This window comes from Pinus tabuliformis, chromosome 9 (genome assembly GCF_031772625.1).
Source record: "Pinus tabuliformis cultivar Carrire ecotype Pingquan chromosome 9, CPIR1, whole genome shotgun sequence".
NCBI classification, from domain to species: Eukaryota; Viridiplantae; Streptophyta; class Pinopsida; order Pinales; family Pinaceae; genus Pinus; species Pinus tabuliformis.
Window position 1 is genome coordinate 1,236,343,192 of NC_142307.1, and position 25,000 is coordinate 1,236,368,191.

General features: G+C 38.8%; 1 protein-coding gene across 1 annotated transcript in view; it reads left to right on the forward strand.

Annotated features, from left to right (window-relative positions):
- The window catches only part of LOC149153020 (ATP synthase subunit d, mitochondrial-like), an 86,722-nt gene that overhangs the window by 48,057 nt on the left and 13,665 nt on the right, over positions 1–25,000 (forward strand). The window contains exon 3 of the mRNA XM_089437912.1: positions 12,725–12,789. Coding sequence (XP_089294038.1) covers positions 12,725–12,789 — 65 coding nt within the window. The remainder of the gene's footprint in view (positions 1–12,724; positions 12,790–25,000) is intronic.

Sequence of the window (25,000 nt, forward strand, 5' to 3'; positions counted from 1 at the left end):
AATCTACACTACTTGATGCAGAAGGTCATGGAGCAACGACATGCTCATTTAGAGAAAGCAAGAAACCCAAGAGATATTCTGGATATGTTGCATACATGACAAAACTGATAGAAGCAGAACCATCCTCCTTTGAAGACGCTGTAAATAATCGAGAATGGAAGGATGCCATGAACGAAGAGTATCAATCTATAATGAAGAATGGAGTCTAGGAGATCATACCTAGGCCCGAAGGCAAATTTGTGGTTACCTTTGGAAGAGCCTATATATAGAGAGGAACTCATCCTCCATTAGACACACTCACTCATCTCATTCTATGTGAAGAAGTGGAAGGAGAAAGGTTGAAGAAGGTACGAAGAGGAAGTCGAAGAAGTCAAAGTGCTTGGGCTAGTTCTCTCTCTCTTGTGAAAGTCAAAGTTAGGGTTTTTGTGCTGGGACTATCTCTAGTTTGATCTTGAAGGAAAGAGAGAAGGAAAGGCAAGCGAAGGTCACTTAGGGCATCTCATTAGCCCTAAGTCTCAAAGGAAAGGCAAGTGAAAGGAAGGGAAGACTATTCGAGGGAGATCGAGGTCTCTAAAAAGAGCAACAACGGTTGTAGTAGTTGCCGGAAGACAAAATTTCAGATCTACAGTAGGAGGTCGAAGTGATTGCAGCAGGAGGCCGAGTTGATCTTGATCTTGGAGGGTATTTGTCTGAGTCACTAGGTCATGGTATTCATCAATTGAAAGATCTATAAGAAGAGAAGAGATTTAAGGGTTTTCCCCTCAAGAGGATTGGTTTTGGCCCTGGCCTGCAGCCTATATACTGTGTTACTCTTCTTATTGTTTTGGTAGTTGTTTGATGTATTTCACACTGTAATAATAAGGAACAAAGCTAATAAGGCAAAAGGTAACACAAATAGTGATCAAGTTAAAGAGAATTAACATACTTTCTGCACTATTAATTCTCAACAAATTATACTTGTCAAATGAGGTGAAATAACCGAAGGGACACACCCCTTCATACGCTGGGCCAACTTAACTTTCCTGATCCCGACTTGTCACTTCAAATATTATATTTTTCATAATTCTTCGAGGCTGACTTGAAAACCATTTAGCCATATGGGAATACCTCTCGATGCTCCACAAAAGTCAATGCTTCCTCTCAGTGAGGGAGGTATTGTCCTTAGCTGATAACATATTTCCCCTTAGTTGAAATTTATCCTTTACAGGAAATTTCATGAGCTTGCTATATTGATGTAGTGTCTCCTCAGATGCACATCTATAAATATAGATCACTCAGGCAATGTGAGTAACGCGGGCCATTTACCCTTGGCCAAATCAACATGGACTAGCGAAATCAACATGGCTTCTCAGTTAAATGTATCCATCTCCCTTGGTCAAATTAGCATGACCTAGTCAAATCAACGTCACTTCTCAGGGCATGGTCTACCCCTAGGCCATTTACCCCTGGCCAAATCAGCATGGCCCAGCCAAATCAACATGGCTTCTTTGGTGAATTTATCATTCTTCACTGGTCAAGTCAGCATGATCCTATGGATGCCAATTCTACATGGATCTAATGGAAGAATGTTTGCCCCATGCTACAATTTCCCTGGGCCATTCACCCCTAGCCAAATCAGCATGGCTTCATGGGTAAATGTATTAATTTCTCCTACTCAAATCAACATGACCTTAGCCAAATTAGCATGGTTGTATGGGAGAAAGTCTACGTCAATCTTGCAAGCATCAATACTCCAGGTTGTTCACCCCTAGCTAAATCAATGTGGCCCAATGGGTCAATGTATCGTTCTCCCCTAGTCAAATCAGCATGACCTTGTGGGAGAATGTTTGCCCGATCTTGCAAAGACATCAACACTCCCTTTCAGCGAGGGAGACATTCTGCATCGCGCCAAGCTTGTCTCTGAAGTATACAAACTTTGCTCTAGACAGAGGCTTGGTGAGAATGTCCGCAATCTGCTCATCTGTGGATATGTATTGAAGTTTCACTACCCCCTTCTGCACCATGTCTCAGACCATATCCAATTGTACCACACAGGAACCTCAACACATGCTTTGTCGCATGCCTCGACTCAAACATAAATTGGCCAATGTTTCACTGGATCGAATACCACAATTGCTTTCTAGTCACCCTAGCTAGGTGCTCCCTCTGACACTGAAACAAATCCTCCTGTGGCAGTTCTGGCTGCTCCTTTTGTCACGGAAGCAAGTCCTCTTGCCACTGTTGCTCCATATTTCACTGAAGCATACCCCGCTGTCTGGCATGGTCCCCTCATAGAAGTAAAACTGCTCCTAGATACCTCCTATCTCTTATCATCCAGTTTGACAATCTCAATCCATAACATCCTCTTGGAAGGCTTCCCCTTCCACTCTGCCTCACTATCTGCTCCCCTTGAACTAGAAGCTCTTCCGGCCATCTGGCACGGTCCAGGGTGTTAAATTTGGGTACTAGAGGACAAGTGGTTCCCTAAGGCTTTGATCTTTGGCCTAGGGAAAAGTGTCCAAATTTATCTTTTACTTTTTTCCTAAAGTGATTTTATAAGTGGTAAAGTCAAGTTAATTTAAAAGTGACTTTATAAGTGGTAAAGTTACATTCTAATCTAAAAGTGACTTTATAAGTGGTAAAGTTACATTTTAATTTAAAGGTGACTTTATTAAAGTCAACGAAGAATTAGAAAGTGAAAAAGTGACTATGGAAATAAAAGGCTAAGTGGGTTTTTTATTAAGTGGGCGAGTTAAAAAATAGAAAGTGAGAATTAAATGCACATTTATTTTCATCCCTAGATCTAAATGAATCTCAGCGATTAGATCTTAGGGCAACCCAAAAGGTCATTTAGAGAATAAAAGGAGAAGAGAAGAGGAAAAGATCGATTCATTCTTTAATGAGCATTTGAGAGAAAGAGAAGAGAGAGCAAGGAGAAAATTTTTGAGCAGTCAGGTAGTGAAGGGGAGCAGCAAGAAGACATTTCAGCAAATTTTGGCAGCAACATTTATTGGCATGCATCCCAAGGCAAAACCGTACAGCAGGAGAAAGGCACAGATATCGAGGAAGAGGGACAACACAGAAATCAAGGAAGAGGGACAGCAACAAGGGCATGAATTTCAAGGCAGATTTGGGCACGAATTTCGAGGTAGTTGTACTGCTGAAATCTGTACAGTCCGTACAACAAGTTCTGGGCATGTTTTTCGAGGCTGGCCGTACAACATTTAATGTTGTTTTATTGCTGGAAAATTTCTGTTTTGGCTGTTTGCTGATTGGCACAATTTTCGAGGCAGAGTTCAAGCACGAAAATTGAGATAAGTTGTAATTTGTGGTTGCTGGAATTTTTACTGTGTATTTTAGTTTCTTTGTAAAAGCATTTTCAGAAATAAAGAAGAGCTCTCAAACTGGTTTTCCCCAAGAGTTGTAGGGGGTCTTTCCAGGGTCACATTGACCAGAGCATCTTCTAGCATTTGGTATGTTGACAGTGGTGCTTCCCGCTCCCGCCACATGACAGGAGACAGAGAGTACTTCTCAGAGCTTTCAGAGGGTGATACTGATATGGAGGTAGTACTTGGTGATGACATCATTGTTAGAGCAGTTGGTGTGAGGACATTGTCATTTGATAGGGGACTCAAACCTCCCTTGAAAGTGTCAGATGTTTTATATGTGCCTAGAATGAAGAAGAACTTGATATCTTTCTCAACACTTGAGAATAAAGGGTATGATGTGTTGTTTAGGAGAGGGCATGTGCTTATATATCCTAGGGGAACTCCAGCTTCTTCAGCTAGAGAGATTGGTGTGCGCCATGCCAAGGTGTACAGGTTCTCATTCCAACCCCTGATGGCATTGAGTAGCAGCACCGGAGACAGGACTGACAACAAATCTAGCAGTTCAGAGTTGTGTGAGATTTGGCACCGCAGGATGGGGCACATGTATCATGGGGCCTTGAGTACATTGCGGGAGATCACCACTAATGTGCTAGATTTCAGTTCTGATTACCTTGATGTATGCAGAGGATGTGTTATGGGGAAGTTTGCCAGATCCCCTTTTCCCAGCAGTGACAACAAAGCGACCAAGATCCTTGACTTGATTCATACCGATGTGAGTGGTTGGATGTCTCATGTATCCTTGAGTGGCTATGAGTACTATGTTTTATTTATATGACCACTCCAAGAAGACCTGGATTTATTTCTTGAAGACCAAGAGTGAGGTCTTCAAGCGATTTCAAGAGTTCAAAGCTCTTGTGGAGATCCAGACATGTAGGAAGATCAAGGTCCTCAAGTCGGACAATGGAGGGGAGTATACCCTTGGTGAGTTTGTTGATTTTTGTGCTGAGGTAGGCATTAGAAGGGAGTTCACAGTTCCTTACAACCCCCAACAGAATGGGGTTGCAGAGAGGAAGAACAGATCCATTGCAGGGGCTGCCAAAGCCATGCTTCATGATCAGGGGTTACCTTTATTTTTGTGGGCAGAGGCCTGCAACACTGCTGTGTACTTGCAGAACAGGAGTCCACATCGTGCCTTAGGGAATGTGACTCCGGAGGAGGCTTTTTCTGGGAAGAACCTGATGTTGGGCACTTTCGTATCTTTGGGTGCCTTACATATTCCTATGTCCCTAAGGAGAACAAGACGAAGCTAGAGCCCACTGCAAACAAGGGCATCTTTGTGAGTTATAGCGAGACCTCGAAAGCTTATCTGATTTATATTCCTGCGCAGAGGAAAGTGGTTGTCAGGTGGGATGTGGAGTTCGAGGAGGAGAAAGCTTTCAAGAGGTCACAGGGTAGAGTATCCAGAGTCACCAGACACTCAGGAGCAGTTGAGTCAGTGACAGGGATCGAGTGGTCAGGGATCAGGAGGTACATCGATTATAGTGTCATGTCCATCAGTGAGCAGTGGGTCTCAAAGTTAGGTGCGTGGTTCCTCGGGCATCATGCAGGGCAGTCCGCAGAGCAGTTTACAGGGTAGTCCACTAATGGACAGTTCGCACGATACTTCAACATCTACAAGCAGATATTCAAGCATGAGGTCAGTTGATAGGCCTTCAGGAGTTTAGGCTTTTGATGACGATGAGGATTTTTTCACTCCGGTGGGAGAAGTATGCTTAGGGAAGAGGAAGCACAAGTGGCTTCAAGATACCTTGCGCGAGGCCACATCAATTGCTAGGCCAAAGAGACAGGTTAGAGAGAGTAAACCACCTGAGCGGTTCTGTAGTTACATGGCATTGGTAACAAGCATTGTTGACTTCGAGCCTTCTAGTTATGAGGAGGCAACCAGCCAGCAGGTCTGGAGAGAGGCCATGATGGAGGAGTATTCTTCTATTATGAAGAACGATGTTTGGGAGGTAGTGCCGAGGCCTGAAGGTAAATCAGTTGTTACTTCCAGATGGCTCTACAAGATAAAGCATGCTGCAGATGGCAGCATCGAGAAGTTCAAGGCTCGATTTGTGGCGAGAGGGTTCTCACAGGTAGAGGGAGTTGACTATGAGGAGACCTTTGCTCCTGTAGCTCGGTATACATCTATTCGCTCCATTATATCGATTGCAGCAGAGATGGGTTGGAAGATCCACCATATGGATGTGAAGACTGCATTTCTCAATGGCTTCATTCAGGAGGAGGCTTAGATTGAGTAGCCGTAGGGCTTTGAGGTGCATGGGAAGGAGGCCCATGTATGCAGATTGAAAAAGGCACTCTATAGCATGAAGCAAGCTCCCAGAGCTTGGTACTTTAAGATCATACTTGCAGCAGTTGAGTTTCACAAAGAGTGAGGCTGATCCGAACCTATACTTCATTGTGGTGGGTGAGGAGCCTCTCATTCTGGTGTTGTATGTTGATGATTTGATCATCACTGGTGCAGAGAGACTCATTGAGGGCTGCAAGAGAGATCTTGCTTCAGAGTTTGAGATGAAGGATATTGGCTTGATGCATTCTTTTCTGGGATTGGAGGTGTGGCAGGAGGAGGGGCATTTCTTCCTGGGACAAGGGAAGTACATTGTGGATTTTCTTAGTAGATTTCACATGGAGGACTGCAAACCCATGTCTACACCTATGATCACTAATTGGAAGAAGCTTCACGCTTCTAATTCCGAGTTGGTGGATCCTACTCTATACAAACAGTTGATTGGTTGTTTGATGTGTTTGGTCAACACTCGACCAGATATATGTTTTGCAGTTAACACTATGAGTCAGTTCATGTGTGAGCCCAAGAGTGTGCATTGGGTGGCTGCAAAACACATTCTTCGTTACTTGCAGCGCACTGTGGATTTTGGTCTGGATTATAGACAGGGTGATGGAGTGAGACTGGTAGGGTACACGGATTCAGATTGGGCAGGTTGTGCTTCAGATAGGAAGAGTACTTCCGGGTGTTGTTTTGGGTTGGGTTCGACAGTTGTGTTATGGATCAGCCGGAAACGATAGTCAGTTGCATTGAGTTCAGCTGAGGCAGAGTATATGGCTGCTAGTTTGGCTAGTTGTGAGGCCATATGGCTTTGCAAGATGTTGTTTGGTCTATTTGGTTAGGCATTGAGACCTTCAGTAATTTACTGTGATAATCAGAGTCGCGTAAAACTCACGAAGAATCTAGTTTTTCATGACAGGTCAAAGCATATTGAGATCAAGTATCACTTCATTAGAGACTATGTCCAAAAGGGCGCTGTCAAGCTTGAGTACATTTCCACAAATGAGCAGGTAGCATACATTTTCACCAAAGCCGTAGCACAGGGCAAACATGTCTACTTCAGAGACAAGATGGGAGTGGTGAGGAACACTTTCCTCGGTAAGAGGGAGTGTTAAAATTTGGGTACCAGAGGACAAGTGGTTCCCTAAGGCTTTGATCTTTGGCCTAGGGAAAAGTTTCCAAATTTATCTTTTACTTTTCTCCTAAAGTGACTTTATAAGTGGTAAAGTCAATTTAATTTAAAAGTGACTTTATAAGTGGTAAAGTTACATTCTAATTTAAAAGTGGCTTTATAAGTGGTAAAGTTACATTCTAATTTAAAGGTGACTTTATTAAAGTCAATGATGAATTAGAAAGTGAAAAAGTGACTATGGAAATAAAAGGTTAAGTGGGTCTTTATTTAAGTGGGCGAGTTAAAAAATAGAAAGTGAGAATTAAATGCATATTTATTCTTATTCCTAGATCTAAATGAATCTTAGGCATTAGATCTTCGGGCAAACCAAAATGGCATTTAGAGAATAAAAGGAGAAGAGAAGAGGAAAAGACTAATTCATTCTTTCATGAGAATTTGAGAGAAAGAGAAGAGATAGCAAGGAGAAAATTTTTGAGTAGTGAGGAAGTGAAGGAGAGCAGCAAGAAGACGTTTCAGCAAATCTGGGCAACAACATTTATTGGCATGCATATCAAGGCAAAACCGTACAGCAGGAGAAAGGCATAGATATTGTGGAAGAGGGACATCATAGAAATCAAGGAAGAGGGACAACAGCAAGGGCATGAATTTCAAGATAGATTTGGGAACGAATTTCGAGGCAGGAGTGCTGTTGAAATCCATATGGTCCGTACAGTATGTACAACAAGTTCTGGTCACATTTTTTGAGGCTGGCCGTACAACATTCAATGTTGTTTTATTGCTGGAAATTTTTTGTTTTGGATATTTGCTGATTGGCACGATTTTCGAGGCGGAGTTCAAGCACGAAAATCGAGATAAGTTGTAATTTGTGGTTGCTGGAATTTTTATTGTGTATTTCAGTCTTTGTAAAAGCATTTTCAGAAATAAAGAAGAGCTCTCAAACTGGTTTTCCCCAAGAGTTGTAGGGGGTTTTTCCAGGGTCACATTGACAAAAAATCACTGTGTTATTTTCTGTGTGTGGCTGTCATAATTTTGCTGTGTTTTATTTCTGCAATTTCAGCAGTTGTGAAATCTCTAAATTTGTGTTTTCAAAAAATTATTGTCATTTCCAGATTTTAAAATTTTTATTATGTTTGGATTTAAAACTAAATGCATGGAGTGATAAGGAAAAATGATAACCGGAGTGGGGGTTGAAATTTCTTCACAGGGCATCGTAACAATCTGTACAATACTCCCTCTCGAACACTAATCACTCTTGTTGAGTCTATACTCGAGCCCTTAGGCCATACAAGAACCTGACCATTTGGTGACTGGAGCAAAAGCCTCCTCGTAGTCCACTACCTCTTTTTGGGAAAACCCTCTTGCCACAAACCTCGCTTGGTACTTCTTGATGCTGCCATCTGTTGCATGAATCATTGCCTGGGTAGCCTTTGCAATGGGTCTGTTCTTCCTTTCCGCAATTCCCATTCAGGAGGCCATGTAAAAAGGAAAAAAAATCATAGCCAAGCAATCATTTTTTGATATCCAAAGCATACCATACAAAATAGAAGAACAAGAGGTTGACCAAAAATTCAAAGGAGTTAAGTAGTTATCTCTTGATTGAGGAAGAAGTTGTTGAGGGTTGTATGGAATTGTTGACTCCCTCTTGATCCTTGCCTCCCAACAAAAAATCATTGATGTCCTTGGAAGTATACTCTCCTTCTCTGACCTCAAAACCTTGATCTTCTTCCTTGTCAAGATTTCTACCTGAGCCCTAAACTTCTGGAACTTGTTGATGACCTCATCCTTGGCCTTAATGGGAAAAAATCATTATTGAATGTCAAAAGAAGTATTCTTTCCGAAGTCCATCTGCAATCTTATCAAGTTTAGATTCCTTTGTCTTCTTTTGAGGTTGATGTTCATCATCATCAACATCGGCTGTTGATGCATGCTGCCTTTCCCTTCCTTCCTTTTTCTTCTGAGGACACTGGGAAGCATAGTGTCCAAAATCATGACAATTGAAGCACCTGACCTTTGACAAATCCTCCTTTTGATCCTGAATTGAAGCGGGGGTCTTCTACCTGTAATCATCTTATCGAACTTTCCAAAACTTCTACCTTTTCCTTTCTTTGCATGAGCTGCAAGTGCTTGAGTTTCTTCTTCTTGAGGTCTTTGCAAACTGCCCTTGGACAACAATTTGGCCTCCTCTTGGAAACACTCAGTCCATAGCTTATTAAAACTTGGCAAGCTTTTTGTGTGCACAAATTCCCTGAACAAATGGGTCCCATTGTTGAATTTTGTGCCTATGGTCAGTCTTCATAATTAATATTTATTGATGTACTTGTAAAGCATGTTCTACATGCTCAAAAGAAATTATATTCCTTATGTATTTGTCAAAAGAAAAATTAGAAGGCATGTTCTTCATGACCTTCACTAAAGAAAAATTTGAATTTTGGAATTTCGGTTTATGACTCCACAAGAAGGCCAAGTCGGCCCTCCTCCTTGTCAAGTCGGCTCAGCCCCAAAGAGGCACCTATTCGGCCCCCAAAAGGACTATATATATATATATATATATGCATTTGTTCTCTCTTCTAAAGTGCTATTCGGATCATCTGTTTTTATATCCCTGAGGCCAGCAACGATGTCAAGGAAGAAGGACGAATTCAAGGCTTGTATAAGATGAATCTCTCTCAAGGAAAGGATCGAATCTTTGTGATCTTTGTTGAAGGCTGAACCTCTGCACTGGACTAAACCTCTGTAAAGGGAACCGAATTTTATGGAAGGACGAGAAGACCTAATTCTAAAGCAGACCTAATTTTGTGGGCAGATATCTTGGAAGGTTGACTTGAATTCTTGATGCAAATGTGACTCATCATCTTGCTGGTCAGTTTATGTATGGCTTTGAGGTCTCTTGTTGAATTGATTCTCTAAGGAAAGGATTGATGGGTTTTTAGTATTTACCCCATGTGGGTTTTCCCAGGGTAAATGCTTGTATTCTTGTGTGGCTGTCTCATGATCGTATTGGCACTTTTTTTTCTATATACTATTAATATCTTCTACGTAATTACTTTATGATGAGCAATAAATACAAGCTGATGAATAATGAATGCAATAAAATATAAATTTAAGTAAATCATAAGAAGTAATTACCAGTATAGAGGATACCTTGAAAAATCAACATGAGAGTCACTGTAACAAGCTTTGTATCATCGATGTTATCTCCAATGGCTCTAAGTTCATCTCTCATTTGAGAAATTCTCATAAAATAAGAAATAACAAAATCTGATCTAGACATCATAACCTTCTGAGAGTCTGACGTTGATGCCTCAAGGTTAGCTTCCTCCTAGTGTTGCTACTCTTGTACAATCCCACCAAAGCATCATACACTTCTTTGGCAGTCTTCAAACCAACAATATGAGGGATCAAGTGATCCTTTATGGAATCTATCAAGATTCTTTTAGCATTGGATTCATTCTTTTTATGCCTGGCTTTTTCTTCAACACCCTCTGACTTGGAATAACTTTCTCCACATGATCTTGAATCTCATTTTCTTCCAACACAAGGAGTATCCTAGTCTTTCAAGATCCGAAATTGGTGGCACCTTCCAAGCTGTCTTCTACTATGAGACTTGGCATCATTTTTGACAAGAGATCCAATCAAGCTGCTAAATATTGTCTCTTAGGCTGAATTCAATTCAATGGCTGCTATTTCAAAAAATCTTTGATACCATGTTGAATTTTCTATGCAAGAGTGCAATGGATACAATTTTCTGCCAGATAATTATTTCCTAATGATTTTATGCCTCTACTATCATTAAATAGTTACACTTCATAAAATCTCATCAGTAAATGCAGTGGGAACAGTAAAGATCATAGAAAGACATCCATGCACAATAGAGACAATAATTTTACCCTAGGAAACCGAACCTTGGTAGAAAACCCAACAACTTTTCTTAGGAGAAATTATTCTTCAACAAGGTTTATTAATTAGATATTTGTATAGAATACCAGTCAAACTTGGCCAACCTGCTTTCCTTTGAGGTCAGTCCTGTTAGCCCTTCTTTATCCCTGTTTCACCTACTGCCAGCGTTCTTCCTGCGGCCTTCCTGCTGCTCCTGCGGCCTTCATGCGGCTCCTGCAGCTTCCTGCTCCACATCTGCCCCTGTCCACGAGGGATAAGAGAAATGATGAAGAGAGAGAAGAAACTTGCTCTTGCTTGGTGGAGAAAATGAGACATCACACCCTCTATTTATACTTGTCGAATGAGGTGAAATAACCCAAGGGACACACCCTTTCATAGGCTGGGCCAACTTGACTTTCCTGGGCCGACTTGTCACTTCAAATATTAAATTTTTCATAATTCTTCTAGGCTGACTTGAAAACCATTTAGCCATACGACAATACCTCCCGATGCTACACAAAAATCAACATGTTCAACATATGGTTGAAGTGAATTCTTTGAAGGCTGGCATCCAAAATCGTAAATATACTAAATATCCTTCCCTGACAATATTAAAAGAAACTAAAACTACTGTTGGGGGAACTTGCAACTTAGAACACTGAATTGGGGCATAATAATAGTGATGTCATAAATAACCACAGACCTGTGGCACCCTTCCAAATTTATAACCTAGTCACTGTAGCATGAAATACCCAACTGGGGGTGTTGAGTACATTTTAAATTGTGTTTGGAACAGATTAATTATTGCAATTGATTGTATGTGAATTCCAGGGTAGGGCAATTTGAATGAAAGTCCCACTGTTGAGCTATTAAACAACACCTGTTTTGAAATCACACCATTGCCATTCGTATCTACTGGGGAGGTTATGACCAGTCAACAATGTCCTTTCAAATTATAATATAAAAGGTTAACTGCCACCAATATTCATGCCAGTAAGGGAAGCTGTCATTCTTTTCCCAGACTGTTTGCCACTGGGGAGAAATCGTGAGCTGCCACTCCATTGTGTCTACATTGGAATAGCTTTACCGTGAAAAATCAGCCATTGATATTATTTCCACAGACACGTTTTTACTCTTTCTGCCTCAATTGTATACATTAATTTCCCATTCATTAGTAGAGTCACCTTTATTCGTATAGCCACCTTTTCATTAACTAGGCCACTTAAAAACATTCCTAAACGTCTCTTAAAAATATAAGGTTTCAAGTTTCAAGGAATTATAAGAGGTGAAAGTCAGAAGAATGAAGGATTTTTTTTACTCATTATAACAAAGGGTACAAGGGAAATTATTGGTTGGAAGAATAAACGCACATTTATAAGGAATCTCATAAGAAGCATAACAAGAATGAGTAGAAAGTGACAATTGCATTAGCCCCCTTGAAGAACTGTACCTTTGGCAGTGCTTCTGTTACTGTAAGGACTTGGTTGTAGCTACCATACAAAATCAATACAGTTTTTGAAGGTGCTTTTTTGCAGTCTGACCAGGGACCTGGCTTTTTTTTTTGAATAGAGGAATTGGCAACTAGGTGCGTCTCATACTCACATGACATGGGGTTGATTCCCACAGTTACCACTATAACCTCTAGTTGGAGGTCAGGCAGGTGGGACGCCTATGGGGTTTTGAAATGGTGACCATTATGCAAGGAGTGCCTTAACAGTGCATCCACTACCGACTGTTCTATGCCCCATGGGTTACAATCTGATTTATAACGATATGTAATATCAGAAGCATGTTATGGTTACCTACTTTTGCCTTGGTATAAATTGTTATTGCATTTCATGATATTTTCATCTTTAGTCAAGCACAAACAGTGTTTTTAGGCTTATTGAATGCATTATAACCATTAGAAAAAAGCTAAGGTGGATACAATATCAAGCATTGGCATAAAAAGTGGAAATAAACATTATATTCTTCTATTTAACTGCTATAATCTATTTATTGTTAAAGACAGCAAAATTTGGGTTCCATAAAACCGTAATATTTCATTTTCTTGTTTTTTTCCAGGTGTTAAAATCCCAAAATATGTGGACAAAGTTACTCCTGAATATAAGCCAAAGTTTGAAGCACTGGTGAGCACCAGTAGAATTAGTACCTTTTACAATCAGTGATTGATTAAGTTTGCATAAAGTAAATCATGTCAGGTTGCTCTCATGCTTGTTTATATTAGGAAAAAGCTGAACTAGTTTGACAAGTTCTTAACATGATGCCCATGTATCAGTCCATGGTAGGAAGTCTCCAGTTATTTTCTGTTTTCTGTAGTTTTCATTTGGTTGGTACTGGTCCTTTGTCAATGAAGTGGGCTCTTTCTTTGGCATAAGTACCATGATCAAGGGCTATCTATCCTGTCAAATCTATCCAGGACTTTCAACTGCACTTGTAAAATTTATACATTTGCACCTATGGGCCATTGAGGTCACTGGGAATTTCACCTGGTTTGGATGGGGTAATTAACTATTTCAGTTGCACGAATGTGGCAATGTGTCTTTGGTGGGGGGGCGGTGGGGTGAGGAAGGGGTTAATCCTGGGACTAGGCACTGAAAACACTTTAACTGATCCCAGTTTCTGGGCATATGAAACATCTTTTAGATTTCTGCCATTATTTGCTGCTTTCTATGTATAATTCCTTCAGGTGTAATAAATCACCTCGTCACTTTTCAAATTGTGTGGTTTTCTTTTATTTTTCATTTCTGCTTGGGATATTATCATATTTTCTTAAGCATTCCCATCACAAGGATTTATGAGACTTTCTTCTGATTTTAGCAATTTGCATGCTCTAAAGACTTATTTTGTCATCCTAAACAAAGCCTATCGATTTGGATTAGATTAGAAGCCCTCTCCTGGAAAATTTTAATGGCTAGTATTTTTCTAAAAAAGTTTGGTGTTTGTTAATAAACCTTGCTAATTATCTATAAATATCTAAATAAGGACTTCGTTTTTAAAATTTTCTCCAAAAATCTCTAATTGATAATTTATGAACAAATGTATATTTAATCGGATTTCTGAACTCTAGATGATGTGACAGCTTGTAATTATTCTGAGTGTAATATTACTTATGGCAATAGAATGCTGAGAATTCTCTGTTGCTCAATATTTGGTTTTTAATTTGTGAAAATTATATTCAATGTTATTGTATTTGGAAAGTGCTTCATCTTTGGACGGGTTTATCTACTAACATCTTTCTTCAATTGTTCTTTGCTTTTACAAATTTGGCCTGTGTTTCACTGTGTTTATTGTGCCTGTATTTGCATTTTTCTAACCCATGCTTACTACGTCATTTGTATATAGTATATTAATTCTTTGCCAGCTTTGAGTTAGATGCAGCAATTTTAGTTTGCTTCACTCTTTGATAGTTGAAAGGCTGCATGTTATGCATAAAAAATAAAATAACCACCTGAGGCTATATTTAAGCCAGGGCCTTCATTGTAAACAATAAACATTCATATATATATATAAGTGTAAAAATATATATGTTGCACGAAACTTCTAAGAACTTGATGTTTTGGGACGTAACTGTACCCGAAACTCTGAAACTCAGTCAAAACTTGACCGAAACTCTACCATTATGTAATCATCTATGAGAGTTAAGATAGACTTGGTTTTCCTTCTAAATTGTCATCTATGGGTCTTATTTCCTTTTTTCTTGCAAGATAATGTGTTATTCACTTATTTATAGATTTCTTTTTATATATATAAACATATATGGCGTTTCAGCCAATGTTTCCGCTGACGTTTCCATTTTTGGGAGGTGACGTTTATAAACGTACCCATTTTGGAAACTCTGAAACGTTTCGATGTTTCGCCCACGACACTGTCATACGATGCCATGTCAACCCAATTTCGCCACAGTACTGCCCTTTGTTCCCTATTTGCACCTTACATCCCGTTTGCGTCGCTGTCATAAGTTCTACAATCGGCCATGCTATTCTATTGTAGCCACCCTGTCATCTGCACACCACCCTGTCATCTGTGCTAAGATTCTTTAGTTGCTGCGTCCCTGTCGTCCAACTGCCATGGTCTCTGTCATCTGTGCTAAGATTCTCTAGCCGCCCCATCACTGTTGTCCAACAACGATAATCCCAGTCGTCTGTGTTACGATTCTCCACAAACTGATGTATACTTTGTTCACTGTTCGCCATAGCTACCCATCGCCATACTTACTGACCCTGCAACAGCTCTCAGACCTGTTGCTGTCATTATCACATATCACAGCCCTGATTGATCATGCGTCGCATCGTAAACTTATAAAAATTCGAATTAGTGGAAAGGTCATGTTTGTACTGTGTAGGTATTTTTTTTGGAAATTAGAGTTATATAAGTCTTATAATAAAGTTAGGATATATATATATATATATATATATATATATATATATATAATAAAACTGTAAGTAGCCTAGATCCATTTTAACTCCGTATCTACGAAGCACTGAGGGATCAAATCTATTTTCACTCTAAAAGAGGTTTGAATATCAAGGGAGCCTCTTGGCACTGGGTAGATTCAGAGTTAGGCTGCATCTAGGTTGGTTTAATTATTAATAATTATAATTGTAAATGTAAGTATTAATTTATTGTTTTTTAATTTTTATTTCAAGTTTTATGTAATTTGTCCCAGTGAAAATGTTTTATTGTTAATTATAATTATTAATTATTAATTTAATTTTACTTTTATTTTGATAGAGTCAAAATGTTTACAAGACATCACAACATCTCTATCACACTGGGTTAGAGAGCGCCTCTCAGCACAATAATATATATTCCCACAAGTGACGTGATGGATGTTGACAATATTGACAATATGCCTATATTCCTCATGGAATATACAACATTGTACCTGTGAGGAATATACTTATACTGTCAACATCCACCATGTCACTTGTGGGAATTGAACCTTGGTGGGGAGGATTTCGTTTTGTCCTCCCAACCACTCGAGATAACCCCAATTGACTTATATATTTTCTGGATTTTTTCCAAGGAAATATCCAAGCAGATCCACCCAAAGGGATCACATTCCACCAGCTTATTAGTAGAGCCTAACCCCAAGGGCATCATGGAGAATTGACCTCGTGACCTCCCATTAGCGAGGTGCTTTAGCGATGGGAACTCGACCAATTGAGTTAACCCACGAGGATATATATATATATAGAGAGAGAGAGAGAGAGAGAGAGTATTCTTATTATTTAAAGAATTTGGTCAATCAAAACCATAATCAAGTGATGAATACTTTAAGTTGGTTCATGCACTTAGGGAATGGCACAATGACCCAACAAGAAGACTCTTCGAATATGTCAAAATTGGCTTCACACGCCCAAAGTATCTGCATTCATCTACCATACTAGATACACAAATCAATATATTGAATCCTCATAATATAATGATTCCTAACCAATTTCCACTATACCCGAACCAATCGATTGTCACATACCAATGAAGGGCAAAGCTTGAATTGTCAAAATTTGATGGCAATGAGAAGCACAGTGTGGCATGGTTCAACAAAGTAGATGAGTATTTTGAAATTTACAACATTTATAGCAATGATGAAAAAATCAAGTATGCATCCATGCAACTTGAAGGCGACACATATAACTGGTCTACATGGTGTAATAAATTCAAATGACTTCTTTAAACGATTCCAAGGTATCAAGGGAGAAGAATTCTTAGCGAAACTCACTAGACTACAACAAAAAGGAAGTGTGGATGAATATACTTGAGAATGGGAAACATTGGCTACAAGAGTGCTTGGATTATTAGTATGACGTCTTATTCAATCATATATTACTATACCTCAAACTATACAACTATGGAAGAAGCAATTCATAAAGCAAAAGCAACTAAGAAAAAAATTGAATTATCTCCATTGCTGAGATTTGATAAAGTTTATTGAAGACGAAAGCTTGTACAACCTACAAATACAAAAAATTCAAAATACCTTCCACCTCTTTTAAGAGAAAACTGAAAGCGTAGTCTATAAGATCAAAGATTAAAGGAGCGAAAAGTGTAAATACTGTGGAGAAAAATGGGACCACAAACACAAATGTCTTAAAAGAAACATCATCAAAAACCTATATACGTGCGAACCAAAAAACGATTCAGATATTGAAGAGTCATATGAAGAAGACGAGACTCTTCATAACCTTTCCCCATATTTCAAAAATGAAGAATCATCACGAATATCACTTGCGGCTATCACAAAGATAGCCCAACCACAAGCATTAACATTAGAAGGACATATCGAAAAGAATAATGTAATGGTCTTAATAGATACTGGAAGTACCCATAATTTCGTCAACATGAACATGGCAATAGGACTTAATCTTTTCATATATTCGATGCCCCATATGAAAGTCATGGTAACAGATGGAAAGAAGATTGAAAATGTGGGAAGTGCCGTAAGGTTGAATCACAAATTCAAAGCTACAATTTAGAGTCTCATTTTACACTGTGCCTCTCAAAGGAGTAGTTGTAGTCTTAGGAATACAATGGCTATAACAATTAGGCACTTATTTCGCAAACAATCAAAAGCACTTTTTAAAGTTCAAATGGTAAGGGCAAAGGTGCAAATTATTTGGATTCGACCCACCTCAAAGTCAAATGGTATCTTCTCAGTGGGTGATGAAGTTAATTTGGAAAGGAGCACTAGCCTATACGATCCAATGTTGTTAGATGGAATAATTGTCCTTAGGAGTAGTTGGTAATGAACAAATTGGTATTTAGGAATTGATTAAAAAACACAAGGTGTTCCAATATATTCCCCTTCAGATGCCTCTCAAAAGGGAAATTGAGCACATAATCGAAGTCAAGGTAGGGTCAAACCCTATCAACATTAAGCCATATAGATATCCACATCAGCATAAAGAAAAATTGAAAGAATATTCCAAGACTTCTTAAAATGTGGTATAATTACAAAAAGTAAAAGCTCTTATGTTGCTCATGTGATTCTAGTTTAGAAGAAAAACAAATCATGCAAACTATGCATAGATTATAGAGAACTAAACTAGATAACATATAAGAACAATTTTCCTTATTCCTTCATGGATGAAATGTTAGTTAAATTTCATGGAGCTAAATATTTTTAAAAATTAGACTTGATATCTGGATACTACCAAATTAGAGTAAGATTAGATGATACTGCAAAAACTGCTTTCCAAACTCATGATGGTCATTATGAGTTGAAAGTAATGCCTTTTGGTTTAACTAATGCTCCAACAACTTTCCAGGCTATTATGAATGAGGTATTCTAATCATACTTGAGTAAATTTGTGCTAGTTTTTTAAATGATATTCTTGTATATAATAAGACATGGAAAGGACATCTACAACACCTGCAACATGTTCTTATTATACTAAAAAAATTAGTTTTATGCAAAGATTTTCAAATTCACCTTTGGAAAAGAAGTAGAATACCTCATACCCATAAAATATCCTAAGGAGGAGTAAAGGTAGATCCCAATAAGATCAAGGCAGTTAAAGAATGACTTAAACCAAGTTAACATATGCAAATCAAGAGTATTTTTAGGGTTGATCATGTTGATTTTTCAAGTGCATTAGATACAAGCACTAATTTTTGAAAACTGATAATTACTTCCAATGATATAGATATTATTTTAGCACTTTCAATTTGTCATTGTAGGAATTTACAAGGTAAGTTCCTCAGATAGAACACCAAAGGACACCACTCACAAATAGATCACAGATCAATACACCAGTGTTCTTGACGTGGTTAAAACCCTCAAAGAGGGAAATAGTGCACGGCCTGAGCCAACGCGGCAACTTCAGGCAATTTATTAATAAAAGAATGAAAATTTACATAAGCTTCTCTCATGAATGGTTACCCTACAAATGACCCTCCATGCTCTTTAAATAGAGATCATGGTCCAATCGGGTGTTAAGCCACGGATCAAGTGTTGGTAATATGGAGGAGAGAATGAACCGTTAGATCACTTCATGTCTAGAACATATCGTGACTGTCGGTTGTAAGTTACAAAAGTACATAGTAAAGAAACACACTTTAGAGCCTATCCCCCCTTAGTGACAACTTCCTGAACTCCAACCATAAATCGAAGTTAAGTAAACTTCGCCTCTATGAGAGCCTTTGTAAATATGTTTGTAACTTGATCATCTGTTGAACAATATTGCACTTCAAGAACATGGTCAAGAATGAGCTTTTTGATGAAGTGCATGTGCAGTTCAATGTGTTTGTTGCGCTGATGTTGGACTAGATCTTTGCATAGTTGAATGGCACTTTGATTATCACACCAAAGTGTAGTCGGACGCTGCTGCTGAAAGCCAAACTATGACAGGATTTGACGCAGCCACAAGGATTCCTTACTAGCTTCTATGACACCACGATACTCTGCTTCTGCTGAAGAAAGAGAAATGGCACTTTGTTTCTTGCAAGCCCATGTAATAGGTCCTGAACCAAGACTGAACACATAACTTGCAGTAGACATCTGATCATTAGGGTCACCAGCCCAATCAGAATCATTGAAACCAACCAATAGAGGAGATGCTTTTGCACTGTAATGAATCCCAAACTGAATTGTACCTCGAACATAACGAAGTATTCTTTTAGCTGCTTTCCAATGACTTTCATGTGGGTTTTGCATAAACCGAGCAATAAGGCCAACAACAAATGAAAGGTGAGGACGCGTATGGGTTAGATACAAAAGTTTTCCTACAAGTTGACGGTATAAGGTAGCATCAACTTCAGGGGAAGTACAAGTGATTGAAAGTTTGGCTCCAGACTGAAAGGGAGAAGGGGCTAGCTTACAATATTCCAGGTGAAAATGGCGTAGAAGATCACAGACATACTTGGATTGGGAAAGGGAAATACCTTCCTTGGTTTGCAAGATTTGAAGACCAAGAAAATAATGCAAGTGTCCTAAGTCTGTCATTTCAAACTTCTTTTTAAGGCTGTACTTCACATGGTTTATAAGGTTGGGATCACTACCAGTAAGGATAAGATCATCAACATAAAGAACAAGAATGATAAGAGACTTGCCCACTTTCTTGGTGTAGACAGTATTGTCAGAATGACACCTAGAAAAGCCAGTTTCTAAAAGAAAGCTTCCATTTTGGCATACCAAGCTCGAGGGGCTTGCTTGAGACCATGAAGGGATTTCTTAAGCCGACATACAAGGCTGGAGTTTGTTTGTATAAAGCCAATAGGTTGTTCCATATAGATTTCTTCATGCAACTCCCCATGCAAGAAGGCAGATTTAACATCCATCTGATGGACTTCCCTTTTGAAAGAGGCAGCAAGGGAAAGAACAAGGTGGATAGAGTTCATTTTGGCAACAGGGGAGAAGGTTTCAGTATAGTCAATGCCTTCAACTTGTGAGAAACCCTTAGCAACAAGACGAGCTTTATGTTTATCAACTTTTCCATCTGGTCCATACTTGGTTCTGTAACCCATTTGCATCTAACAAGTTTTCGTCCCTTTGGAAGAGGAACAAGATCCCATGTATCATTTGCCAATAATGAATGATATGCTTCATTCATAGCTGCATCCCAATCTGGATGGCTTGAAGCTTTTGCAAAGGTGTCAGGATCATAATTCGTTGAAGCTTGAGCCAGTAAAGAAGAGGCTCTATCGAATTGAGAACGTGTACATTGCTGATCTGTAGGATCACCGACAAGAGCACCTGATGCATTCTGAGTAGCACGGACCCATTTTGGAAGCCAAGGAGCTGAAGGAGGATCCTGAGAAGGTGGGGGAGGATTGTCATCCTCGCTGTCATCATCTGAAGAAGAAATATTTTCAGAAGTAGAAGGGATAGAGAGAGGTGGCACATCTGTTGAACTAGTCTCGTAGTCTGATATATTTTCAACAAACTTTACATCTCTTCTAATGATAACATTTTTGGACTTAAGTGGAATAAGTCAATATCCTTTAACATCTTCAGAATATCCAACAAAAATACATTTTTCACTCTTAGGTTCTAAAGCTTTATGTTTCTCATCTGGAATATGGGCCCATGCTTCACTTCCAAAAACACGAAAGTGACTTACATCTGTTTTAATTGAGCTCCATGCTTCTTCTGGAGTGATAATCTTTAAAACCTTAGTAGGAGTGCGATTTACTATGTAATTTGCACAGTTAATTGCTTCTGCCCAAAAATTAAGACTAAGTCCTTTAGATTGAAGCATACAATTAGCCATTTCCTTTAAGGTGCGATTCTTCCTTTTAGCTACACCATTTTGTTGTGGAGTATATAGAACAATATGTTGCATTTGAATTCCATTCTTAGTGCAAAAGTTGATGAATTTGTTGTTAACATATTCTCTGCCATTATCAGATCTTAGCTTAAGAATTTGATGTCCAGATTGTTTTTCAACAAAGGCCTTAAAGGCCAAGAACATGTTAAATACTTCACTCTTGAGTTTTAAGAAGTATACCCAAGTGCGGCTGGAGAAATCATCAATGAAGGTTAAGAAATACTTGTAGCTAGAGAATGAAACAACTGGAAGTGGACCACATAAATCACTATGCACAAGCTGTAAAGGGGTTGAGGCGTGCCAAGAGGCACATTTTTCAAAACTATCTCGATGATGTTTTTCGAGTACACATCCGGAACAAACACCATCTCTGTAAGATACCATTGGAAGACTTGTCACCATATTTTCTTTACATAGACTCTGAAGGGAGCGATAGTTTAATTGACCAAATCGCTCATGCCAAAGTTTGCTCACTTCATCATTATGAGCAACAAATACCGAGGCAAGATTCGACGACCCAAAGTTGTTAAACTTATACAACCTTTTAGAATCATCAACAATGCCAGTAGCTAAAATCTGTCTAGGATCTCTTAGGTCCTTAATTACAACATCGTGAGGTGAAAATTCAAAGATTTTACCTTCACCTGAATGAGTTATCTGATATACAAATAGAAGGTTGCAAGATAAGGTTGGAACGCATAATACGTCATTAAATTGACCATTGTCCAGATGAACAGTTCCAGTCCCTACAACACTAAGAGATCTATCATCACCAACATATATATTTTTGGTGTTACAATCATTTAAAGAAGAAAACATGGCTTTGTTTTTGGCCATGTGAAAATAAGCTCCAGAATCAATGAGCCACTCATGAGAATGAGAAGAAGAAGATACATTTAGTGCATAACCAGACTAAGATGCTTGACAAGTACATGCAAAAAGTGCTATTCTTGAAGATGAAGTTGAAGTTGAAGAGTGCTCCAAATGGATGTTATGCTTCTTCATTGTTGCTTCCAAGGCTTCCATCTTCTTAAAGCATTTGGATTCTAAGTGGCCATATCGATTACAAAAGTGGCAATGTCTATCAGTCTTTTTCCCTTTGTTTTTATTTGCCTTATCATTTTGTTGAAATGAATTTTCATTTTGAGACTGAAATTGCTTAGGACCATTCTTTTTAGGATACTGCTTCTTAGGATTCTTTGAATTTGGTTGTTGCTGGGTGGCTAAGGCTTTCTTCGAAGCGTTTCCAAGATTAAGAAGACCAAGATATAATAGCTTTTCTAGTTCAATTATTAAAGAATCATAGAAGGCATCAAAAGATGGGGACTTGTAGTCTTGTCCTTGAGAAATAAAGGCTTCTCTAGTAGAATGGAAGGTGGAAACAAACAGAGAGTAGTCTGGTCCCAACTTAGTAAGAATGGAACAGATAAGGCTACCATCTTCTTTCTTAACCTTAATACCTTCCCATAGAAGTCTAAGGGTCTTGAATTTGGACAAAAAGTCTTCAATAGAAGAAAAATTATTGGGGTCCAGTGTAAGCAACTCATTTTCGAGTTGATGGGCTCTAATTTTATTTTTAATTCCAAAAACTTTGGTGAGCTGTTTCATTGCTTCATTAGGAGTATCAAATTTTGCGATATGGAATCTAAGGTCTGGAGAAATATACATCCCTATCAACCCACGTGCTTGATCTTGCTTATTTTCCCTTTTGGCTGCCTTATTTTCATCTTGAGGTTTGGTTTCTTGGCCTAAGGCTATTTTGTAAAGACTTTTGCTTCTAAGTAAATCCACAATGTAGGACCACCATTGGAAGTAGTTGGTGCTATCAAGAATAACTTGGCATAGACTTTCCATTTTAACAGAAACTGAAGCTGTAGATGCTGAAAAAAATCCTTCTTTTCTGTTTCTGATTTGCTCAGATTGCACAGAGTCGTGGGGCAAAGAGCATACGCAGAAATGAAAGATATAGATCCGGTAATAAAAAACAGAGAGGTAAATAAACCGAAATAAACAGAGAGATGAATAGCTAGAACTGCAAATAAAGACTGCATACCTCCAGATCTTTAAAATGACGTAGCTAGGGCTACCGGAAACCTTTTCGTGTGAAATGAAAGGTGTTCCTCATTGGAACAAATGCTCCTAACGCAATAGAGCAGTCCTCTCGGCCCGAAAGCAGTCAGAAACAATAGATCTAGGAAACGGCAGTCGGATGCAGTTGTACGACTTCAGATTTGGATCACCAACGGATGCGGCCCTCAAATAGCTCGATACCATGTAGGAATTTACAGGGTAAGTTCCTTAGACAAAACACCAAAGGACACCGCTCACAAACAAATCACAGATCAATACACCAGTATTCTTGACGTGGTTAAAACCCTCAAAGAGGGAAACAGTTCATGGCCTCAGCCAACGCGACCACTTCAGGCAATTTATTAATAAAAGAATGAAAATTTACATAAGCTTCTCTCATGAACGGTTACCCTACAAATGACCCTCCATGCCCTTTAAATAGAGATCATGAACCAATCGAGTGTTAAGCCACGGATCAAGTGTCGGTAATACCGAGGAGAGAATGAACCGTCAGATCACTTCATGTCTAGAACATATCGTGACCGTCGGATTGTAAGTTACAAAAGTACATAGTAAAGACACACACTTTACCTAACTCTACACTAGACCAAGTTATACTTAACTGTTTCCTATGTGTCGGAATATCCTAACAGTCATTAAGCAATTACACTTCAGAAATTCAACCGTAAAAGCAGTAGGGCAGTAGAGATCACAATGCAAAAAGATAACACAAGATTTACCCTCGGAAAGCCCACTTGGGGGAAAAACCCAACAACCTTTTCCTTAGAGAAATTATTTAGTTAAACATGACATACATCTAATTCTTCTAGTCAAACACAAAGTCAAATTGAGCAACAATATAACCTTGGTCAAACTGCCCACAAATCTTGGCACTACCAAGTCAAGCAAACTTCTTGTTACTCAAGTGCATTTTCTGTTACTCGTGCACTTCTTTGACTCATGTGTACTTTCTATGACTTGTGCACTTCTTGTTCTCTCTCTCCTTCGCATAGATAAACATAAGAATAGCTAATGAGTGATTTAAATTGTGTCAAGAGGAGGTCGTCAAGTGCCTTAGTTATAGTCTTCTGAGAGGTCGAATTGGTGCCACTTTGATTGGGGTCGACTTGACCTAATGGAGAGCCGACTTGATCATCTTGGAGCCAAAAATTCAAAATTCATATATATATATATATATATATATTTGTTTTGAAAGAAAAATGAAGAACATATCTTATATTTATATATATTTCAAAGGCTAAAATATTAATTATGAAGACTGACCATAGCTACAAAATTCAACACTCCCTCTTAGCTTGGGAGGTATTCGTAATGACTATCCATATGTTCTCTTGTTAACAAATATCTCTAAGGTTACAACAATTCATCATTAATATCAACATCATTTGATTACCATGGTCAACAACTTTGACCCATGGTAAATCAACAATATCAACTAGGTACCATAATTTTGGTCAGCATCTTTGACACATGGTACGTCATTAGCATCAACTAGTCACCATGATTCTGGTCGGCTCCTCTGACCCATGGTATACAAACTAGTCTTGGTTCACTATCATCTTGGTCAATCTCTTTGATCCATGCTGAAAGCCTAGGGACACACTCAATCCATTTGAGTAATCCTTGTCCCAAATTCGAAGGTCTCACTTTACATGAGTACTTCTACACCATGATGCTAAATGGGCTCACTCAACCTATATAGAGAGTAATCTTGAGCATGATACTAAAAGGTACCCACTTAATTCTACGACAGAGTAATTTTGGGCCTCTAAGACCATTCTTCCTAATCCTGCTCAACATATTTGATCTAGAAAGAATGTTTGTCCTTTGCCAGACCATTCTCCCTAATCCTGGTCAACATGCTTGACCTAGGGAGAATGTTTGTCCTTGATGCTATCACATCAACACCCTTCTCATTGAGGGAAGCATTCTCAACAATTCCAAGCTTGTTCCTGAAATATACAAACTTTGCTCTGGT